Raw genomic sequence first — 20,505 nt, 5'->3', positions numbered from 1 at the left:
AAACCTATGAATGTATTTTCCTCGCTGGGCATTTTGTTTTTGTATTTTTTAATGTCTTTGATATATTGTGTTTGCCTTAGTTTTGGATATAGTTTATTAGGGGGAAAGAAAATCTACAAAACTTGCCAGATTTGTACGCGTTGTTTCTTAAATGTACAAGTTGTACAAATTAATTACAAATGCTGCTTCATAACAGCACAGCTCAAACACATGTTTTCTACTACTAAAACAACATCAACAACAACTTCTAATGATAGTGATAATAATAATTATCATTATGTATTAATTATCACAGTCATTTTCTTATTATTGAAAATGATCAAATAAATTAAAAAGATGCTAACTGAGGCTTGTTAGTTAGTACATGACAAATAAATAATTTCCATCTTTAATTAACATTATCATGTCAAAATGAAATAGTTGACAAAAAAACAATTATTTTACATTTATACATTTAAATAAATCATTGAAAGGATAGCTAAAGGATTTACGTATATGTAATACTTTTATGTGCTCTGTTTATATACAAATATCATTATAGTTATTTATAATTATTAAAACTACAGGTGAAAGTGTACTGTTTCAGTGTCCTGGTGTCATTTTGGAGAATAATGTTAATTGTTAAACTGTAAAACATCTTGCCTCTGTTACACATCTTTGTCAACCACCTTTGTGGGATCCATGCAAAAAAATGTGAATTTATGTATATTTTCTAGATTGTGTATGTTGTATTCTGTATGAGGACTAGCCGATTAGCTGATATGTCTTTACTCCCTAATATCAGTATTCGTTTCAGCCCCAAAAATCCAGTGTCGGTCGGGCCCGACACAGAGGAATGGAGTATGTCTCATAATGTAAACAATCAGTATTTGTAGTGTGACTTCAAAGTGCACGTCTACTAAACAGTAGCAACATTACAGTGATCTTGTGGTACCTTCATGTATTTGTGTATTTTTTATTCTAGTGTTGCCACTGTAAGAAAGTAAAATGACAGACGCTGGTTCACGTAATGGTTCACAACATTTATTCCTTTTTTCACAACACCACAGCAAACAAAAATCAGCAGTGCAGAGCACATCAACTCACCGTTTTACAGACAGCCAGTGTTACTTTATAGGTCATACTGTTCATTCACCTATATGGGTCATAAATAGGAAGGAATACTTGGAACAACTCTGCAGGGTTAGTCTATGTTTGTTCCTATTAGCTGGTCCCTAATTTTGCATTTTGGTCAGTGCTTAAACCATATTACAGCTGACATCCATTGTCTAATAGTGAACTGCATGTTTCAGTATGTCACAAAGTAAAGACCAATCAAATCAAACTCTAGATTGTACATTTGTGAAAGCTGCGCATTATCAAAATAAAGTGCACATGGTGTGTGTGTGTATGTGTGCGCAGGTCTGTGATGACAGTGACAGTAAATGACCTTGTAATAACTCAATAATTTTACAGCATGTGGTTGATCTGTACTCCAGCTCATCCAATCTATTTCTTGACTTTGCCCTGAGCAGCAACAGCCTCCATGGCCTTCTTGACGGTCTCCTCGTCTCCCAGGAACTGCATGGGTCCTGTAGGCTTCAGGTTCTTGTCCAGCTCGTACACGATGGGGATGCCTGTGGGCAGGTTCAGCTCCATGATGGCCTCCTCTGACATACCTGGGAACAATAACAGAAACACAGACCTTTTAACTTGTGTATGGATAATGTATGATGGCAAAGATTTCTTGCTCACTGAAAAGTGTAGATAGGAATTTAGCCATTACGTAAGTGTCTTAATTGAAGAACATCCTGAGTTAGAAATCTTAAGTTAGTATAGCAAAGACCCTGTAGACCCTGTAGCTTTAGCCTCAGCCCACTAACATTAACATTAAATCATGTACGCAGCTGTAAAGTAACTTTATATACTTTTCACGGTTCTTGTTTTAAAATGTGTCTGGTGGAAATATTAAAAAGTCAGTTGGAGACAGCATTAGCATGAGCTTATGCAGTATTAGCTAGTTACACTGAATTCTGCTAGTGGGAGTCATCATTTTAGTTCACAAAATCCATGGTCGTCACCTAGAAATGAGAAGCCTGCTTCAGTTTATTTTGCTGTGGAATCAAAGACCTTGTGTTTCAAAAATTACTCCCCAATTTAGACTTCAAGTGTCTTAAACCTGCATTCTTTCTAATGGCCAGGAGGGGGCAACTCAACTGGCTGCAAAAAGATTTATTACCTCAGTAAACAGTGTCCCAATGAATTTATGGTCTCAATCACTAGCTTCAAATCTTTGTCTATACAGGATGGTGTTCATTTTGTAACTTATGGTCCTATTTAAAGTAAAATAGACAATAAAGCAGAGTATGTTTTAGGACAGAGCTACCTGATTGACAAGTCACTCTCAAGTCATCCATTGCAACATGCAGGGCTCATGACACTCAAATCAAACTGTCAAGCAAGGCAGTCTTGATCAAATATGGGTCAAGATTATGTTACTGCATTGCCTATTTCTCACTCATTTAGAAACATATTTTAGTGTGTTGTTTAGCTGTAATATGAGAAATATCACGACCAGGCAGGCCACCATTATTTCCTGCTGAACAGATGAGCCAAAACCAAGCATTGCCCAAGGTGCAGTACATCACCCACCGGCTCTCTGCTGCACATACTCTGGTTGCAAAATTCCAAGATGGCAACCACCATAATGCCAAACTCGAGGCTCCAAAATGGTAGCCCACAAACCAATTGGTAACGTCACAGTTGGTTCACACTTAGTCATACCACGTTTCTACAGTAGTCTTGAAAGAAAAACCAAACACTGGCTCTAGAGAGAGCCATTCCTGTTTTTTGTGAATTTTGCAGCCATTGTAAGTGGGAGGGTGAAGCGAGGTGTTTGCAGTCTCCAAGAAAAATGCTTGATGCCACTAAATCCTACGCACTAGACCTTTATTTAGACAGGGAGCTCATTGATTCAGTGTTGAATAATATTAAGGTTGTCAATAAATGCAATCTTCTCAGAATTTAACGTGGGATAAACGCTGCCTCTCCACTATGTCTTACCCTCAAGGTGCTTAACGATGCCGCGGAGACTGTTGCCATGGGCAGCGATCAGCACCCTCTTCCCCTCTTTGATCTGTGGAACAATCTCGTTGTCCCAGAAGGGCAGTGCCCTGGCGATGGTGTCCTTGAGACTCTCACAGCTGGGAAGCTGGTCCTCGGTCAGGTCAGCATAACGCCGGTCCTACATCGAAAGCAGAAAGGAAATATTTTCACACTGATGTAATAAAAAGCTCTGCATTTGTAAAAGAGAAAGACACAAGACTTCACTGTTCTCCTGTGGCGGCACCTTGCTAATGTTCTGATAGAAGTCATGCCCTTCATCCATGGGTGGGGGAGGAATGTCAAAGGAGCGCCTCCAGATCTTGACCTGGGCCTCTCCGTGTTTGGCTGCTGTTTCAGCCTTGTTCAGCCCAGTCAGGCCGCCATAGTGGCGCTCATTGAGGCGCCAGGTCCGATGAACAGGCAGCCACATCTGGTCGATGCTGTCCAGAACAAACCACAGGGTGCGGATGGCTCTTTTCAGGACAGAGGTATAGCAAATATCGAATTCATACCCAGCGTCTGAGGTGAAGCAGAGACAGGACATGACAAAGATGGTCAGTGCAAATCTTTCACTAATGTGTAAGTGCAGGGCAGCATGCAATTCAAATGAATTTCATGCTACAGAGAGAAAACTTTATAATTCTAACTACATTACACTCAACTCAATGACTATCTGCTTTGTTTATTGCTCCTCTCCTGACATTAATTCAGTTGTTTTTGCTTAGTCAGGGGCAGTGCTACATCATGGGGCTCTGGCAGTCAGCCTGCAGTCGATTCTGGGTCACATTAAACCAACAGGAGCGTGTACCTGACAGAAACAAACACATCAAATAATGTGGAGGTCTAAGATTGTAAAACCGCCCTGGCCTTTCCCCTCTCTCCCCCACAAGATCCAGCACAGTGAACAGCAACATTACAGATACAAATACAGATAATTTGTTTGTGTTTAATAATTTTTTGTACTTGACTTGACGTCAGACAATATTTAAAGTCGACCTAGTGACACTGAAGTTATGGCTCAGTCTGTAGGCACAGATACTTGCCTGAATCAGAATATGTTATCTGGAAAAGCACAAATAATGCAATGGAAACATACATTTCTTCTATCTGAAGATGCTTAGAATTATTTGGGAAAAGTCAGCTCCACAATTACCTTAGCAGAGTTAAAAAAAAAAAAAAAATGAAAGTAAAGTATAAGGATGCCTAATTTAACATGATTCATGAATAAACCACACCCATTTCTGTTTTTCTTTCTGAATACAGAGACAGATAATTTTATTGGTTGAACAAATACAGATAGAGACAGATCATTTTTGGGTTGAACAGATACAGATACAACTAATGACGTCTCTGCACCTCTGAAAATGTTCCTACATTCCAGTAAAATCACCATCTCTGCTGGTAAATTCACTACACAATACAAATTATATCACTTATCAAACATACAAAGCAGAATTATTGTCTGTATTTCTCTTCTGGAAAAGGCTGATGTAGGGAAAACCTAAAATAAGGAGCATGTAAGCCCGAGGGCCTCCAGGCTGTCTCAGTGTGTGGGACCATCGTGGGCGTCGTGTCCAGCAGAGACTCTGTAATCTGTGCCAGACTGACAGATGTCTGATCAAACTACGTACAGCATCTCTGCTCTTCATCAAATGTGTGCCACACATATATCCTTAACCTGCCCAGTACTGGTCTGAAATATGCAAAACTATGGATACCCGCCATCTGGTGGCAGACATTCAGAATAACTACCGAGAAACAGACAACCTTCTCCTGAATGGTCTCATTTGCTGTTGTAGGTTATATAGAGGAATACATATTAATTTGAGACTGTTTCATAACCAGTTAAAAACTCCTTATAGTCGCTTAAAGTGATGACTTTCTGATCTCACCAGACTGTTCAACCCTCACCCACTCAGTCACTATATCCACATTACTGATAATTATTTATCACTAATGTTAATACTTTGTGAAAGCCTCAAAAGGCATCCCTACAATATTGTTCCAACATCAGTACTGAGTTATTTAGTCGAAAGTATTGTGATATCTGATTTTGAAAAATATCCATCTCAGTTTCTCAAAGTCCAAGGTGATTTCTTTCTTCTATGTTATATGGTGATAAATGAAGAAAAGCAGGGAATTGCTATGCTTGAAAGGCTGAAAACAGTATTTTCAGCTATATTTGCATGAAAAAAACGTTTACAATAATCAGTTATCAAAATAATTTAGCTGGTCGGGTACATTAATTGCTAAATTTACTAGCCTAACATGGCATTTTACTTGCCCCATGCAAGTGGTAGATCCTTATTGTTGAGCCCTTCACTAAGTGAAAATTTACAGTACAATATTTTATTGAAAAGATTTATATTGATATATTGTATATCCTAAAGATATGACGATGATATATTATCATGATTATTATTGCTAGGATACTGGGATATAGTTTTTTCTCTCTCTCTTATTTTTTGAGGGGTAACTAAATAATTAAAAGAGTGTTTTAAACATTCGTGGTCGGTTTATTTGAAAGACTAACAGAACCGTCCGGCCTACTAAACACGACGGTCACTCCACGCTGTCTCTGGCTCGTCTTATGTCGCAGTGGGCCGACTACCTGTTTCCCCATCCGGCAGAGTTGCATAAGCTCGCATCGGCTTAATCCAGTGACCGAGAGGAAGCCCGACTGGGCCCTGAGTGAAATTAAATCGTACCTTTCAGCGCCTGTCCTCCTCTCTTGGCCTCCTGCTCCCCGGTCTCACTCAGGTCCGCGTCGAACCAGCCGCAGAAACGGTTCTCCTGGTTCCAGCAGCTCTCTCCATGGCGGATCAGGACCAGCTTGTGCGCAGCCATCCTCACACCGATGCCCTCTGCGCTGTGTTTCCGGAATATCTGGACTGAGTGGCTCTTCTTCAAACGCGGCAGCAGCGACCGCAGATTTGACCGGACTTCGCTGCAACCCAAAACACGGCTCCGCAGACAGGGGTACGGTATTTTGGGGTAGTCTGGAAGGATAGCGTGCGGAAGCCGGAGGTTTGTAGAGTTGGCTGATCTGACTGAACTTGACAGATCTCACGACCCGAGCTCGCTTCCTGCTGGTTTCCACCAATCAGAAGGCGGGATGTGCGCGCCGGAGGAGGAGGAGGGAGGCAGGAGGATGCGCACAGCGGCACGTCCACACGCCCAACACTGCGTCCTGCAGGCAGGCAGAGCATCATGTGGAAAAATCAACGTAAGTGGAGAAAATACTGCTCTGCACCTCTTTAAATACCAGACAGCCACATAGTAATTACACAAACATCATTAACTATCCAAGCAAGAGCAACATCTGTATTCACCTACTTTTTGCTTATTATCTGAGTTGCAGCACCAGCAAACTGCACCACTGCCTTATTGTGCTCCTCTTTTCCTAAAGAAAGACGTACACTGAAAAATAAATAAGAAAAGCTGAGTAAACTTAGGTTAAGAGGTTCACTTAAAGTGCTACTTTCAGTTAAATAAATTTAACATTACTATTTAGAGCTACCCATGTTAAGAAATCCTGAATCATTTCATTTGATTAACAACAATAAGAGTTACATTGACAAACTTAAGATAGCACATTGAGTGAACTTAAGTACATGAGTAGATCTGAATAGTAATGTAAAGTTTGACAAACTTAAAGCATTTCTTCTTAACTTCTTAGCCTAAGTTGACAGATTAGCCATTAGTTGAGTGAACTCAAAAAGGCTTTGGCATTGGTTGCTTTATTGTTAAAACATTCTCAACTTTTTTTGTTTTATTTTTTGGTTATTTATTTTACATAGGCTTCAACTCTGTACTTATTTTAGACTTACTATGAGGACTGGAAATTACAAATTATTATCATAAATTGTTATAACAAATAATAAAATTACATTTATTGATAAGCCTAAAGATAGAAAAACACTATTAAAACTTTAAAAGGAATTAAATGTGGTCATTTAACATTAATAGTCAGAGACCTGAAATTTGCAGTTTGCTCATGAGGACTTATGGGGATCTCATGGACTTGCGACATGACTTGGACTTCCTCACTCACGACGGGCTCTGACTGTATTAGTCATTGGATTTTCAAAGAAGACATTGGTTAGCCTGGGGTGTGTCAGTGTTGAGGTTAGAATGTCCTTTAGTAGTCCCTCATTCAAACCAGAATCTGCACTGCTGAAGTGCTAGTTTGAGCATGACAAAGATATTATTCAGTTATTACTACCCCTGACCTTTGACGTTCCAATGGAGGAGGAGGGGGGAGTAGTCAAATTTCATCATTCATCATTTTTAGGAATAAAACAAGTGTTAAACACTTAATACTATGGACCTCATATTAAATTTATGTAATATACAAAAAGATAACATGTACCAATGGTCTTAACCACCAGGCCACCATGATTTGACCTTTTTGTGCTGCTGATCCTCTTTGATTGTCAGGGAGAAACAATCCCCCACTTCAGCCCTTCAGCACTACACTTCTGTTGCGTTGACACCTACAAAGCCACCACAAATACATCAAATATGATTCTCAACAAGGAACTCAAAGTGTTGAGTGTTATGTGGCTGCATGCATAGCAAAATCATAGGCTTAATTTGCTATGATGTATTTTGATCAAATGAAAATTACATTGAATTTTGTCTATGTTGTATAAACCCACATTTTATTTTATGAAAAGCAGAAGTTGGTCCACGCTGTATCATCCTAGCGCTGACTTTCTCAACCGCCTCCGTGTATTTGCCATGAAGTCTGCGAGACGGGAGCTCTTGAAATGTTGGAGCGGCTGGCTTGACCGCAGTTTGCTGTCAGAGATAATAACAGAACAGAAACACGTTCATGATTTCCAGCATACTGGTCGGCTGAGTCTTGTTATTAATCTTAACATTTATTGACTACATTTCGTCAAATTAATTTGGGAGAGATTTAATGAAGATGGATTTGGCTTTTCAGGTCGTCCGAACAGACCAACACAATTTGTCGAGATTACGATTATGTCTCAGGGTCATCTCCAGAAGGGAACCCCAGACCCGCGAAAAATCTCGTGGTATTAATTCAAACCCAAGAGTATTAATTTAAACCCAGAATATCATATTTCCCTAACCATAACCAAGTGTTTTTGTTCCCAACTCAAGTCAAATCTTAACAACAGTGTTGTCACACTATGAAACATAACTAGTTTGTACATGGAGACAATTAATTATTTACATATCTCGCGAGAATTTCGCAAATCAAGGGTTACCTTCTAAATATAACCATTTCCCAGTCCCATAATAGCATTTTTATAGAGTTAATTGATAGGGTTAACTATGGTGTCACGTGTCTTCCGAGGACAGATTGATTTTGTCCAATCAGCACTACATATTAGATTCTTGACAGGAGCATTTGAACGCTGATTGGTTAAATATCAAAACACTCACCAGGTCCCGCCTCTTCCCGGAAGCTGACAGTCATCTGACTTTTCTTTTTTTCTGTGTTTCCTTGTTAGCCAGTGTCAGTACTAGCCAGCAAAACAACCGTCCCACTTTCTTTCCCTCTTCTATTTCGTCCTCTTTTCTATTTCTTCGCTTTCACCAAGAGTTAGAATAACTCCTCGCCCACCTCCAGAGTCATGGACGAGACGAGTCCGCTTGTCTCTCCGCTCCGGGACTCCGGTGATTTCAGCTACTGTCCCACAGAGCCCACTAGCCCCCGAGGTGCGTTTGGAAGCACACCGGGCTCGGTGGTGCGCATCCCGGCCGGCAGTCCGGGGCGCAGCCGGGAGAGACAGCCGCTTCTGGACAGGGACCGCGGGAGTTCGCCGCGGGAGCCCCACAGGAACGAGTTCCCGGAGGATCCCGAGTTCAGAGAGATCATCCGAAAGGCCGAGCGAGCCATAGAGGAGGGGATCTACCCGGAGAGGATCTACCAGGGATCCAGTGGAAGCTATTTTGTCAAAGACTCACAGGGGGTAAGACGAGAAGCTGCCAACTTTGACCTACCGACCACCGTCCGTTGCTGCAACGCTAACGGTCTGTCTTATGACTGATGTGAGAAATGTAAAGTGCTGTGTGTGACTGCAGGACTGTTTGGATGTTGGGTTAGACGCTTCTAGGAAAGGCCTCTTCTAACTAGCCTGTGATGACTTGGCAAATAGGCTGTCAGGCATGTAAACACAACATGATCCTACACTTTCTAGTTTGAACTAATAAACAACGAAATCACAGAATGGAAAATAATAGAATACAACGTTATTGTCCATCAGATTGTAGTCGGTCTATCTAGTTGTTCATAGAAACTCACTCAGCACAAAACAGAAACAGAAACAGTGTAAATAATCAGAGTAATTAAATATAACAAATTAAATCTAAATAAAAAACAAATTAAGAAAAGAACATTTTAAATTAGAATTTTAAGAACTGAGCAAACCACATTTTCTGTTTGGGTGTGTGCCTTATAAACATTTAGGGCTACATAATTAATTTAAGTATTATTGAAATTTCAGCATGACTAAGTGACTATCCAGATATTGCTACATTTTTTTAATGGAAAAATATGTGACAAAACAGCATTATAATTAAGTACTGAAGTGCCGCAGAGATGCCATGACCTACAAATCCTGTTCTCCAGTTGTAAGAAAACATTTTTGTTTGGTACAGACCCCAACAACTATCACATCGTCATGATTGTGATATTTTTTCCAGTGAAAATGATCATTCCCACTAATCAGGAATCATATCACAGTCACAATATCTGTCAAAATATGATTAATTTTTACCATATCATGCAGCCCTATTAACATTATTTGTCTCCAGAGTTATCTTGTAGCACACACCAGAGTTTAGGGAATGTAGGCTTTCCTATTTCCCTGTATGACAGAGCACTTTAAATGAGAAATACCATATGGACAAGTCATTTAAATAGATACATATGGTGCACATATTTCTTGAAAATAAGTTCAATATTTACATTCCTGTTTTTATTTTTTTTTTTTTAAGTCTTGTTCCAGTTGCTCAGCTCCCTCTAAAATGCTTTTGTCTGTGACTGTGCAGGCAGGTAGTCTGTGAGTTAATGTCCGTCTCTGATGAGCTGTCACAATGATATCAGCATCAATACAGTCACAGATAAGATGCTTGTCAGACATTATTTCAGGTAGCCCCCCCCCCCCCCCCCCATTGCAAGTCTGACCAAAGAACAAAGTCTAAAATATCTAATCGAACACAAAGTTTCACAAAGAGTATCAGCACATGAACTGTTATAGAGCATTACTTGGCATTTATCACCCTCAATGACATCTCTCTCACTAATCATGCCAAATTATTAGCAGTAAACTTTGATCAGCACTGCCAGAGCCGAACAGTAAAAGTCTTGAGCAACAGACACGTCACTGACCTCCTGTCTATAATATTGTCTTCAGTCCATTTTTTTAAAAAAAGGAAGTGTGTCTTTGAGGCTGGATGCTCCCACATTTCATTTGCATTTTCAGTCTGATTGACACAAAATAGTCCAGGCCCTTTATGTGCCACTTTCTCCACTCACTGAAAGCTTATGAAACAGAAAGAAGTATTCTAAGCTGAGTGCATGAGGTTTTTATCCAGTAACCCACTCCCATTGCTCCCCCACTCCTGCAGTTTCTTCAGTTAGTCACCAATGTGCTTAGTAGTCATGTGCTAGCTCCCTGTGAGGATATAATTCTTGTCGATGACCAAGTTCCATGTTGTAATCGGTGTATGTGTGTAAGCGTCTGCGTGTCATACTAGCGTAATGCAACATGTGATTTTCTATATGCTACTTAAAAGTGACATAAAAACCTCAAAATTTTCAGGGTATCTTACTACAGTAGATTTTTGACTTTTGAGTCATGAAAAGGTTTTACCACCTTGAGATAATTTACCTTTTTTCTTTAGATAATCTTGAAACTTTGATTTAAAAAAAAAAAAAAAAAAATGCTGTACTTCAGAAATTGTTGATTAACCTCATTGATGTGAAAGCAAATAATTGTTAATATTTCAGTATTTTCAATTAAAACATTTGATTTTCAGCCACCTAAATAATGACAAATAGGGTTTTTTTGAAATACAAGTTTTTTGAGTTTCTAAAATGCTAATTATCTAAGGAAGAGAAGTAAATTATCTCAACTAAAGATTATAGATTGGCAAAACCTATTTTAGTTTATTTCAGCACTTAAGAGTTTGGGCTTAACTCTTAACTCCAAAGTCTATTACAGTAAGTTGCCTTGAGCTTTTGAGTTGTTTCAACTTTTTTTTTTACAGGCTGTAAAGACAGTTTATAGTTTCACTTTTCCGTTTTCACTGATAAAAAGTATAATTCCTGCAGTGTAATCCTTAAATCATAAACCTCTCCACTGTCCCCCTGAATCCTCTGTATGTTTTTCATTCATATTTTCCAGTTTACAAAGGACACTGTAATGATCTATTTGTTTTTTGCTTTAAAAAGTTAGTGTCCAGGCTCCCTTGAAATTTAAAGTTGACTGAATTTTAAAAGACAACTTGAGGTAATTCTTTAATAATTTAAAACAAACAAACTTTTGAGTCCAACTTGGTATTAATTCAGTTGTACTTGAGAGAACATGTTCGATAAGCTGAACAAGTCTTCAGTCACACAGATGAACATTACAAACAAATTTGATTTTCTTTTACATTTTCTCAGTTTGACGTTCTTCATTTCACACAAAGAACATGCAGCTTCTCCTGTTGGATGTACTTTGATCCAACTGCTCCCTGTGAGTTTATTGAATTTCAACTATAACGGGACAGGGACTGAATTCAGTACTAACCTTCATCATGGTTCGCAGTGTAAACAAGCCATTATGACCTATCTTATAGTGAGTAGAGACACATAGCAAGTTTTTTTTTATCATTGTCAACCTTCAAAACAGGAGGATCTCAGGATAGTTTTAACTCTCAAACTGTTTAATGCAGTTGTATTTAATGCAGAAATGTTACACACAGGTTTAAATATTTAACTGTCTCATACTCAACCAAACCTTCCTTTCTTCTCCATTTCTTAATTTTGCTTTTCTAACTCCTTTTTTGAATTGGAGTCTCTCGGTCTGCTCTCTCTCTTCCCTGGTTTTCCCTCTCATTTTCTCCTACTCTGCTTCCCTCTACAGAAAATCATTGGCGTGTTCAAACCTAAGAATGAAGAGCCCTATGGCCAGCTCAACCCCAAGTGGACCAAGTGGCTCCAGAAACTGTGCTGTCCCTGCTGCTTTGGCCGCGACTGTCTGGTCCTGAACCAGGGTTACCTCTCGGAGGCCGGGGCCAGCCTGGTCGATCAGAAACTGGAGCTCAACATTGTTCCCAGGACCAAGGTACAGACATGCACGCTGCTGCCTCCACTTTACAAAAGCAGTAAACCCTCTGGCAAATATCCCTTCACGTAAACAATCTCCCACCCTCTAGGTGGTGTACCTGGCGAGTGAAACATTCAACTACAGTGCCATAGACAGGGTGAAGTCTCGAGGAAAGAGGCTAGCCCTGGAGAAGGTGCCTAAAGTGGGCCAGCGCTTCCACAGGATTGGACTGCCACCAAAGGTAATCTGATGAATTGTTGTATTAAACAGCTGATTACATTCAGTGGTGAATTTCTGTGTAAAATTAACCAAATAAGGACCAGTTCATCCTGTGCTGTCAAATGTTATAGACATGTTTCCATCTAACTGTCAATTTGTGATGTGATTTTTTTTTAATGTTTCCAAAAAGAAAAAGTGAAAGGATGCATTATTCAGATAATAAGATGAGCCTACATACACGGGTTCACACTTTGTTCACTTTTGTTCTTGTTTGTTATTGTTAAAATGTATGACCCTACCATAAAACATGTCATTTTTGAATGGAGTTTGGTTCAACAGTCTGTCCTCTCACAAAGCCTATTTTAATATGAATTAATCACAAATGAACCTTGTAAAGAGCATAAAGTAATCTAGGAAGTTGAGCTCAAACTGTCCATTTTTGCACTTCTCACCACTCTGTTGTTGATCAGCATAGACTTAGCATGATTGTTCATCTAACTGGCCACAGGATTTGGGTTCCAAATAGCTGAACAGCACAACAGTCTTCTTAGTTTATGCATTTAAACTGGCAAAGATCTCTGAATTTGTATTTACTGTCAGCCAAATCAGTGGTTGGCTTCATCCAAGAAGGGGTGAAGTCATGACACAGGAGTAATGTGCCTGGTGAGCTGTTGTCATCATCGGCTACATTACACATGACTGTAATAAACAGAGCAGAAGAAGTAGAGGTCACAAACTAGGAACCAAACCAGTTATTTGCCACCTGCCAATAAACCTCAGAGAAAATTAAATAAAACCAGTCGCTGTGGACATCACAAGACAGAAATGGAGAGAGGTCTTTTTTTTTCTCAGTTGAGCGAGTTGTAATTATTCTTTCATGTCAGCTATATTTATGACAGTGGAACAAGCTTCTTCTTCTTCTCTCAGAGCAGAACTTATTCAGAAAAGGTGTTTCGTGTAAAAGCTTTTTTTTTTGTTCGAAATTAAGTTTGCACATAATGCACATAAAAATACACGGATAGAAACACAGATATGTTAGCTGCTACAGAAAGAGAATACATCATGTACAGTGTCATCAAGACTAACTTCAAGACCATGATCTGTTGCTCTTCCACCAGGTCGGTTCCTTCCAGCTCTTTGTTGATGGGTACAAGGACGCAGATTTCTGGCTGCGGAGGTTTGAAGCGGAGCCTTTGCCCGAAAACACCAACCGTCAGCTGCAGCTGCAGTTTGAGCGACTTGTAGTCCTTGATTACATCATCAGGAACACAGGCATGTGGTGACCCCATTCAGCACAAACTGAGTAACTCTCTGGTTTGATTCAGATTTTTGAATTTGAGTTGTTGTTTTTTTTTTGTAGACAGGGGAAATGACAACTGGTTGCTGAAGTACGACTGTCCCATGGACCCTGTTGGGAATAGGGTGAGAATACACACACACACACATACACAAGCCCCTTTTAGATAAAGATCCTGCAATACAGCTGTAAAGAAGACTGCTCATCATGCCAGCTTTGCTTTTTTTTATACACTGAACCAAAGAATGACAGCAAAATGCTGCTCTACTGTGTGTTTTTTAGATAGCCTGCTGCTGTGATGTGTAACACAACAGCATCTGCATCTGCTGTGAAGTATAACATTCACAGCAGGCAGCGACATTGCTTTATGAACAATAACAACAGCTTTTATCGCCCTTGTTACATGGCAGTTGAGCAGTAGGCTTTTGTGTTCAAGATAAAGGGCTTAGCTTTACATTGACAGACAACTGACAGTTATAAATAGCTGATCAACTTACAGTGTAGCACTCATCGTCGCCTGTTATTGTGAATTTACAATGTTCCACTCGTCTTGAGCTCCTGCGGTGCCGCTGCAGCCTGCCTAAGCTTCCTCGGCTCTGGGGAGGAGGGGAAAGAACTATTTGGACTGCTGTACTCATTTTTGGTTTGCTTTTTGCATTTTTGGACTCATTTGCTCCTTTAAAAGTCCCATGAAATGGCTAGCGGAGTGCTAATTGCTTATGTTTCATGTAAGTTAGGAGGGAGGGACCTACATTTGTGGACAATGATTGGTGTTTACAGTAGCCAGTTGCCAAGTAGCCAAGTTACTTTAGCAACAAGTAAAGCTGTCTTTCCATTAGGAAATGACCTCAGTGGTGTATTCCCTGTTGGTCTCTGGGGCTGTGTTCGTCCTGGTGACTGGTTGTATTCACTGGGAGGCCAGAGGACACAGTTAGCTACTTTCCACTAAAGTTATCTTTCCATCAAGAAACTGAGAACATCAGAGAGAAACTACAAAATTTTTTCTCCGTAGAATATTTCACCCAAATCAGTCAATGAAAATGAACAAAAGAATAAAGTTGTGCTTTTGTACAGTGAGGCCACGCCTCCAGAAACACTCAGGTCCGTTCTGATGAACTGATGTTTTCTCCTTTTATGCTTCGATGGCATCATCGGTACAGGATGAGTCATGGACAGTTATTCAGGAAAATAAATACCATGAAAATACCTGAAATGATTTACTAAATTACTTTTTTGTTGACCTACATGTGATGGAAACTCTCAAACATTGATTTTGACTCCATGGGAACTTTAATATGTCCTTATATTAAGCCTGTGTCTTTAACTCTGTAGGACACGGACTGGGTGGTGGTAAAGGATCCCATCATCAAGCTGGCAGCTATAGACAACGGCCTCGCCTTCCCCCTCAAACACCCTGACTCCTGGAGAGCCTGTAAGCACCTACACTGACATTGAATTGATCAGCTACTGTCACTGTATTCTCAACTTTTCTTGCTCTTTTCAAAAAGTGTGCATAGTCATTGAGACACAGTTTGATTGTCCAACCACCAGATCCGTTTTACTGGGCGTGGCTTTCCCAGGCCAAAGTTCCTTTTTCCCAGGAGATCAGAGAGCTTGTCCTACCCAAACTGTCCGACCCAAATTTCATCAAAGACCTGGAAGAGGACTTGTACGAATTATTCAAGGTATTGAGGGACTCTGATTAAGTATTCAGAGGCATTTTTGTGCAGAATGAAGTGGTAATTATGAAAGAAAGAATATGGCTGAGAAATGAATGCAGAAATTGAAATAAGGGAAAATGTGAGATGGAGATGAGGATGACTCAGTTCTGTGGCTGTGAATGTCATATGTATGACACATGTACTGTCGATTTTGTCTCACAGAAAGACCCGGGTTTCGACAGAGGACAGTTTCACAAACAAGTAGCTGTAATGAGGGGGCAGGTGAGTTTTGTCCAAACAGCAAAATCTAAAGCTGTTATTATATTTGGAAAAGACATACAAAGACACACAGAAAGAAACAGTTTCTATCACTTCCTTTTTCTGCAGTTTGACCTGAAACTAACTGATCCTCCTTTGATGGATGTCTTTGCTTTAAAGGGATAGGTCAGATTACTTTAATGGGATTGTATGAGGTACCTATTGAAAGTCAGTGTAATAGTAACAGTAGATGGCAATCAACACGTCACCAGATTGGAGGAGCAGAGAGGAGCACCAGCATGGAAGCTAAGGAATGTACTCCATCTGTAAATTTGCCTTACAGAAAACTTGTGGTATTGTGTGACTGTGAGGAAACCAAACTAATCTTTCAAAGGGACAGTTCACCCGAAAATAAAAAAAAAGAAGAAGCTTTTTTCCACTCTTACCTGTATTGCTATTTATCCATCTAGATAGTTTTGGTGAGACTTGCAGAGTTTTGGAGATGTCTACCATAGAAATGTGTGCCTTCTCTCCAGTAGAATGGAACTAAATAGCACATGGCTTGTGGTGCTCAAAGCAACACCCCCAATGGCTCTTTCCAGAAATCATGACCTGATTACTCAAGATAAACCACAGGCCTTGTGAGCGGTTTCATATAGGAACTACTTTATTTCTGCAGTAGAATTTACTGTAACCACCATCTTTCTAGTAGAAAGAAAGTAGGCCGTAAATTAAACTGCTCACAACAAGGTCTGTGGATTATCTTGAGAAACTGGGTGATGATTTCTTGAAAGAGACATCGCTGCTGAGGTTGTATTCTCTTGATGGTTTAACCACCTCAAGCCAAGTGCCATTTAGTCCCATTGTAGTGGCGAGAAGGCAGACACTTATATGGCTGATATGTACAAAATTCTGCATCTCACCCCAAAACTATTTAGATGGATAAATAATACTACAGGTAAGAGGAGAAATGTCATAGTATAACACAAACAAACTAACCAATCAAGGCAACAGTAAACCAACAACTCCTGTGTTCTGCGAGGTAAAATGACTGTTTTCTCCTGTGAGTTTGGTTGGTGTGGAGAGCGTGATATTTGGCTTTTATAATGTTGGCTTCCTGTCGGAAAAGGCTGTGCGACAGCAAGGTAATGGGGTGAAATTATTCTCAGTATGGCGTACACTTAAACTGACCTGGACCTTTAAGTGGCTAAAATACCTGTAACTGATCCTGTCCTCAGCAGTTCATTGCTTAGCTTCCATGCTGGTTCTCCTCTCTGCTTCCCCAAACTGACATATACTGTGGGAAAATACACTGACTGTCAGTGAGTACTGCAAATAACCCCACTTCAAATAATCCAAACTACCCCTTTAAAGCACACATTCAAGTGTTTTTGTTTCAACATACTTTTTCTTTCCCCTTTTATCATCTTAAGATCCTGAACCTGTGCCAAGCCCTGAAGGATGGTAAAACACCCCTGCAGTTGGTCCAGATGCCCCCGGTAATAGTTGAAACAGCCAGAGCACCTCAGAGAGCCAACAGCGAGTCCTACACACAGAGTTTCCAGAGCAGAAGACCCTTCTTCACCTGGTGGTAGGAACAACTCAGCGGAGAGGAAGAGGAGGAACAGCAGGAAGCCGGAGCGGGGATAGGAGTGAGGAAGTGTCGACGTAGCAATGGAAGATGGGGCGGAATCTGAGAGCGCCGGTGTCTGTCCTGGAAACGGAAATAACCATCACCCTCCCCTCCTGTCCTTTAAGGATATTTTGGTTGCAAAGAGTGAGTGAGTGGGTGGAGAGATGAGGCCAAAAGAGGAAGAGTTTCATAGTACGGCTTCCTTGTCTGCCTCGGTGCCTTGTGCAGATATCAGTCAATGAAGAAATAATGTCAAAGTGATGAAGATTCTGTACCTTCCTGTGAGAGAGAAAGATTTCAGACTTTTTGTTAAGACTCCTGGCTGCACGTATTGTTTGCTCACACATGCACGCCAGTCAGAAGCCTCTCATACTTTGTTTTTGGATGGGAGGTGTTGCATTCCAAGTTTTTTTTTCTCTCTCTTCATACCTCTCTGCCTTTTAATATTCACATGCATATTCCCTCCCATGCAGTTAAAAGCCTCGGGCTGGTAAAAGCAGTGGTGCCAACAGTGACCAGATCAGCATTTCATTTTTTTTTTTTTACAAATGAGAGCAGTGCTCATTGGGGTTAAGTCCTGAAGATTTAGGAACTGGGCACTCAGCGGTGTGCGTGTCTTTACTCAGTGAACACGAGCCACGGGAACTGGTTTCACAGTTACTCCCTGCTTCTGCTAACTGTTTAGATTAGGATCTGCAAGTCATCTGGCGTGATGTTGGAAAGCAGAGGCACTTTTGGTGAAAGAAACAAACTCTCTGTTGAGCTTACAGCTGGTTTGCCTAATTTTTCCTCTTTCACCGATGACTTAAATCACTGGGGAAGAAGATAAAATTATCCCGGAGGGGAAATGATCGTGATTCCCAGTCCACAAGCTGCTGCTTGTCTCAGCCATGTTGATTTGTGTTAATTTTCTGGCTCGTGGGGTGGACCCAAGTAAACATCAAAGTAACTTCCTGCTGTACTGAACTGACATGAAATGTATTGTGACAATGCACTGTATAATTTGTATGTAATATTTAATGATAGATTATAATTAAAACATATTCCCTTAATACAGATAACTCGTGTGTTTTTTGAATGAGAAAAGTTTTCAGTCAAACAGACATGACACAAATATGACAAATTCAGCCAGTACACTGGGGATAATCAAAACGGCAGGTAATTTTAGAAATGGGTTAGTCCAACAATAAAATGAAAGTCAATTAAAGCTGCTATAATTAATATTTTTCTATTGAAGGACCAATAGCATGTGCAAAAATTAGTACACCAGCCCAAATACTGCATTGGAGCCATGGTTGAAATCCTATTTAATAATTGATCTATGGTCAAACTCAGAAGTACGGGCTGACTGCAGGAACTCAGGACACATCCAACATTGTAAACTGATAATATCAGGTGAGGATGAGTCCTACAGTGTAAGCTGATCAGTTGTTTGTAACTGTCAATGTAAAGCTAAGCCTGTTAACCTAAAAATGAAAGCCCACTCCTCCGAAACTTCACACTCTGGAGTTCAGTGACTGTCTTACTGCCTGCCAGACTCCATTAACATATTTTCCAATTTAGCCGTTACAAACATCTACTTCTAAAAGATTATCAATGATTTCTCTCATTCAACTCATTCATCAAACATTTGGCATTAATTTGAACTCTAATTAATGTGAAGGATTGTTCAGGCCAGGATAGAAATTTCAAAGGAGGACGGTTGTTGCACTATCACAAAGCAAGTTTATTAACTTAACATGTTTCCTTGATCTCTGATGACATATCATGGTCATTTTATGATTTATTACAGTAAATATATTACAGATTTTTCCTTTAACAATGGATTGAAATTGGAAGGAGTCACTCATACTGATGAACCCAGCTCTATGAAGTGTTTCAGTGCCTTTCAGCTCACTGTTGTGGCTTTATGGTCGTGTGACTTTATTGTTCTGGTTCACTCTAACCACTCTCATTAGCATAGTTTACAGCCGCAGCTGGCAAAAAAAGCCCTACGCGCCACTTACGTAAATAAATATAATAATAATAAACATGAACAACACATCTTTTCTTCCTCCCGCTGTTCAAAAATGAAGCCATAATATTCTGGATACGAGTGCTGCCATCTTCTGCTGGTGATGTTTGGAGCCAGAGTCTGAGCAGTAGTGACCAGCACTGGAGCCACGCTTTTGAGCTCTTGCCTGCACAGCTGGCCGACTCGTGAGCGGACATCAGCTGTCAATCAGCTTTTTATAGTATCAAATAACTAATTAAAATCAAACTTATCTGAAAAATTAACACTTGAATATGCATCAATGTGTTAAAAGCCATGTGTTAGAAACCATGACAGAAAAAAATAATTTCTTGTGTAATTTGATGTTTTAGTTTAATCCATGTCCGATCTACTAAAATGTAGAGGGTGTGATTTATGACCTATTCTGCAGTCAACGCTCAGGAGACCAAAAACTGAGCTAAAAGAGAGTGAATATTGGACTTGGATTCTTGGATGACCAGAAACACAACTTCAAATGAAGCTTAAAAGTTCATAATGTCAATTTTGTGTTTCCACAAACCCCAAGTGCTCCCTCCAAAAACTCAGTTAATACAGGTTTTAAAAGAATGTGATTGACAGCACCTTCATTTGGACATTTATTCAGTATTAAAGGAAGACTACACAGAATTTTCCCCTCAAAACATGAAACATGTATCATAGACTTGTACAAAAAAATCCCTCTCAATCATCAGAACTGTGTGCCCGCACACGCCTCTGCAGAGAATCCACCCTCCACCCGTACCGTATATTTTATTTTCCTGAGCTCAGGATGACCCAAAATGTTGGCGTCTGACATCCTGGGAAGACTCAACAATCAACTGTCTTTCTCCACATCCTCATGACAAAATAGTTCAATTGCCAGTGACTCTGAAAACAACATATATTTTCGAAGGAGAGTACCAGCGACAGGCTTCCTAGACCTTAACTATGTTTTGTTAGTCACATAACTTAAGCATGTTGTAAAATGGTTACAATTTGGTTAGGTTTGGTCATAAAAACTACTTGGGTAGTTTTAGGATTATAAGATT

General features: G+C 40.0%; 2 protein-coding genes across 3 annotated transcripts; one reads left to right on the top strand and one right to left on the bottom strand.

Moving 5' to 3' along the window:
* Positions 1 to 1,007: 1,007 nt before the first annotated feature.
* On the bottom strand, positions 1,008 to 6,176 carry LOC146330472 (phosphoglycerate mutase 1). The gene is made up of 4 exons (XM_084716024.1): positions 5,793 to 6,176; positions 3,329 to 3,603; positions 3,043 to 3,223; positions 1,008 to 1,658 (listed from the first exon to the last, which is right to left on the bottom strand). The coding sequence occupies exons 1-4, from the start codon at positions 5,929 to 5,931 to the stop codon at positions 1,489 to 1,491; spliced, it is 765 nt and encodes a 254-aa protein (XP_084572150.1). The 5' UTR covers positions 5,932 to 6,176; the 3' UTR covers positions 1,008 to 1,488.
* Positions 6,177 to 8,543: 2,367 nt separating this feature from the next.
* On the top strand, positions 8,544 to 18,506 carry pi4k2a (phosphatidylinositol 4-kinase type 2 alpha). Of its 2 annotated transcripts, none has more exons than XM_084716022.1 (9): positions 8,544 to 9,032; positions 12,195 to 12,395; positions 12,487 to 12,618; positions 13,715 to 13,868; positions 13,957 to 14,018; positions 15,226 to 15,325; positions 15,445 to 15,578; positions 15,777 to 15,836; positions 17,246 to 18,506. In XM_084716022.1, the coding sequence occupies exons 1-9, from the start codon at positions 8,694 to 8,696 to the stop codon at positions 17,405 to 17,407; spliced, it is 1,344 nt and encodes a 447-aa protein (XP_084572148.1). In that variant the 5' UTR covers positions 8,544 to 8,693; the 3' UTR covers positions 17,408 to 18,506. The 2 variants fall into 2 exon arrangements, with proteins under 2 accessions (XP_084572148.1, XP_084572149.1); XM_084716023.1 differs by having other exon boundaries at positions 13,715 to 13,872; positions 13,961 to 14,018.
* The last annotated feature ends 1,999 nt before the right edge of the window (positions 18,507 to 20,505 follow it).

Source organism: Lutjanus erythropterus, chromosome 3 (assembly GCF_056507025.1).
Source record: "Lutjanus erythropterus isolate fLutEry1 chromosome 3, fLutEry1.hap2, whole genome shotgun sequence".
Classification (NCBI taxonomy): Eukaryota; Metazoa; Chordata; class Actinopteri; order Lutjaniformes; family Lutjanidae; genus Lutjanus; species Lutjanus erythropterus.
This window is presented reverse-complemented; position numbering and strand designations above follow the sequence as displayed.

Coding starts and splice junctions, on each gene's coding strand:
- LOC146330472 (XM_084716024.1), bottom strand. CDS start 5,931: ATGGCTGCGCACAAGCTGGTCCTGATCCGCCATGGAGAGAGCTGCTGG. Junction 3,604..5,792: donor AGGAGGACAGGCGCTGAAAG/GTACGATTTAAT, acceptor GCTTCACCTCAG/ACGCTGGGTATGAATTCGAT. Junction 1,659..3,042: donor CATCGTTAAGCACCTTGAGG/GTAAGACATAGT, acceptor TATTGTTCCCAG/GTATGTCAGAGGAGGCCATC.
- pi4k2a (XM_084716022.1), top strand. CDS start 8,694: ATGGACGAGACGAGTCCGCTTGTCTCTCCGCTCCGGGACTCCGGTGAT. Junction 12,396..12,486: donor ACATTGTTCCCAGGACCAAG/GTACAGACATGC, acceptor CCCACCCTCTAG/GTGGTGTACCTGGCGAGTGA. Junction 13,869..13,956: donor TTACATCATCAGGAACACAG/GCATGTGGTGAC, acceptor TTTTTTTTGTAG/ACAGGGGAAATGACAACTGG.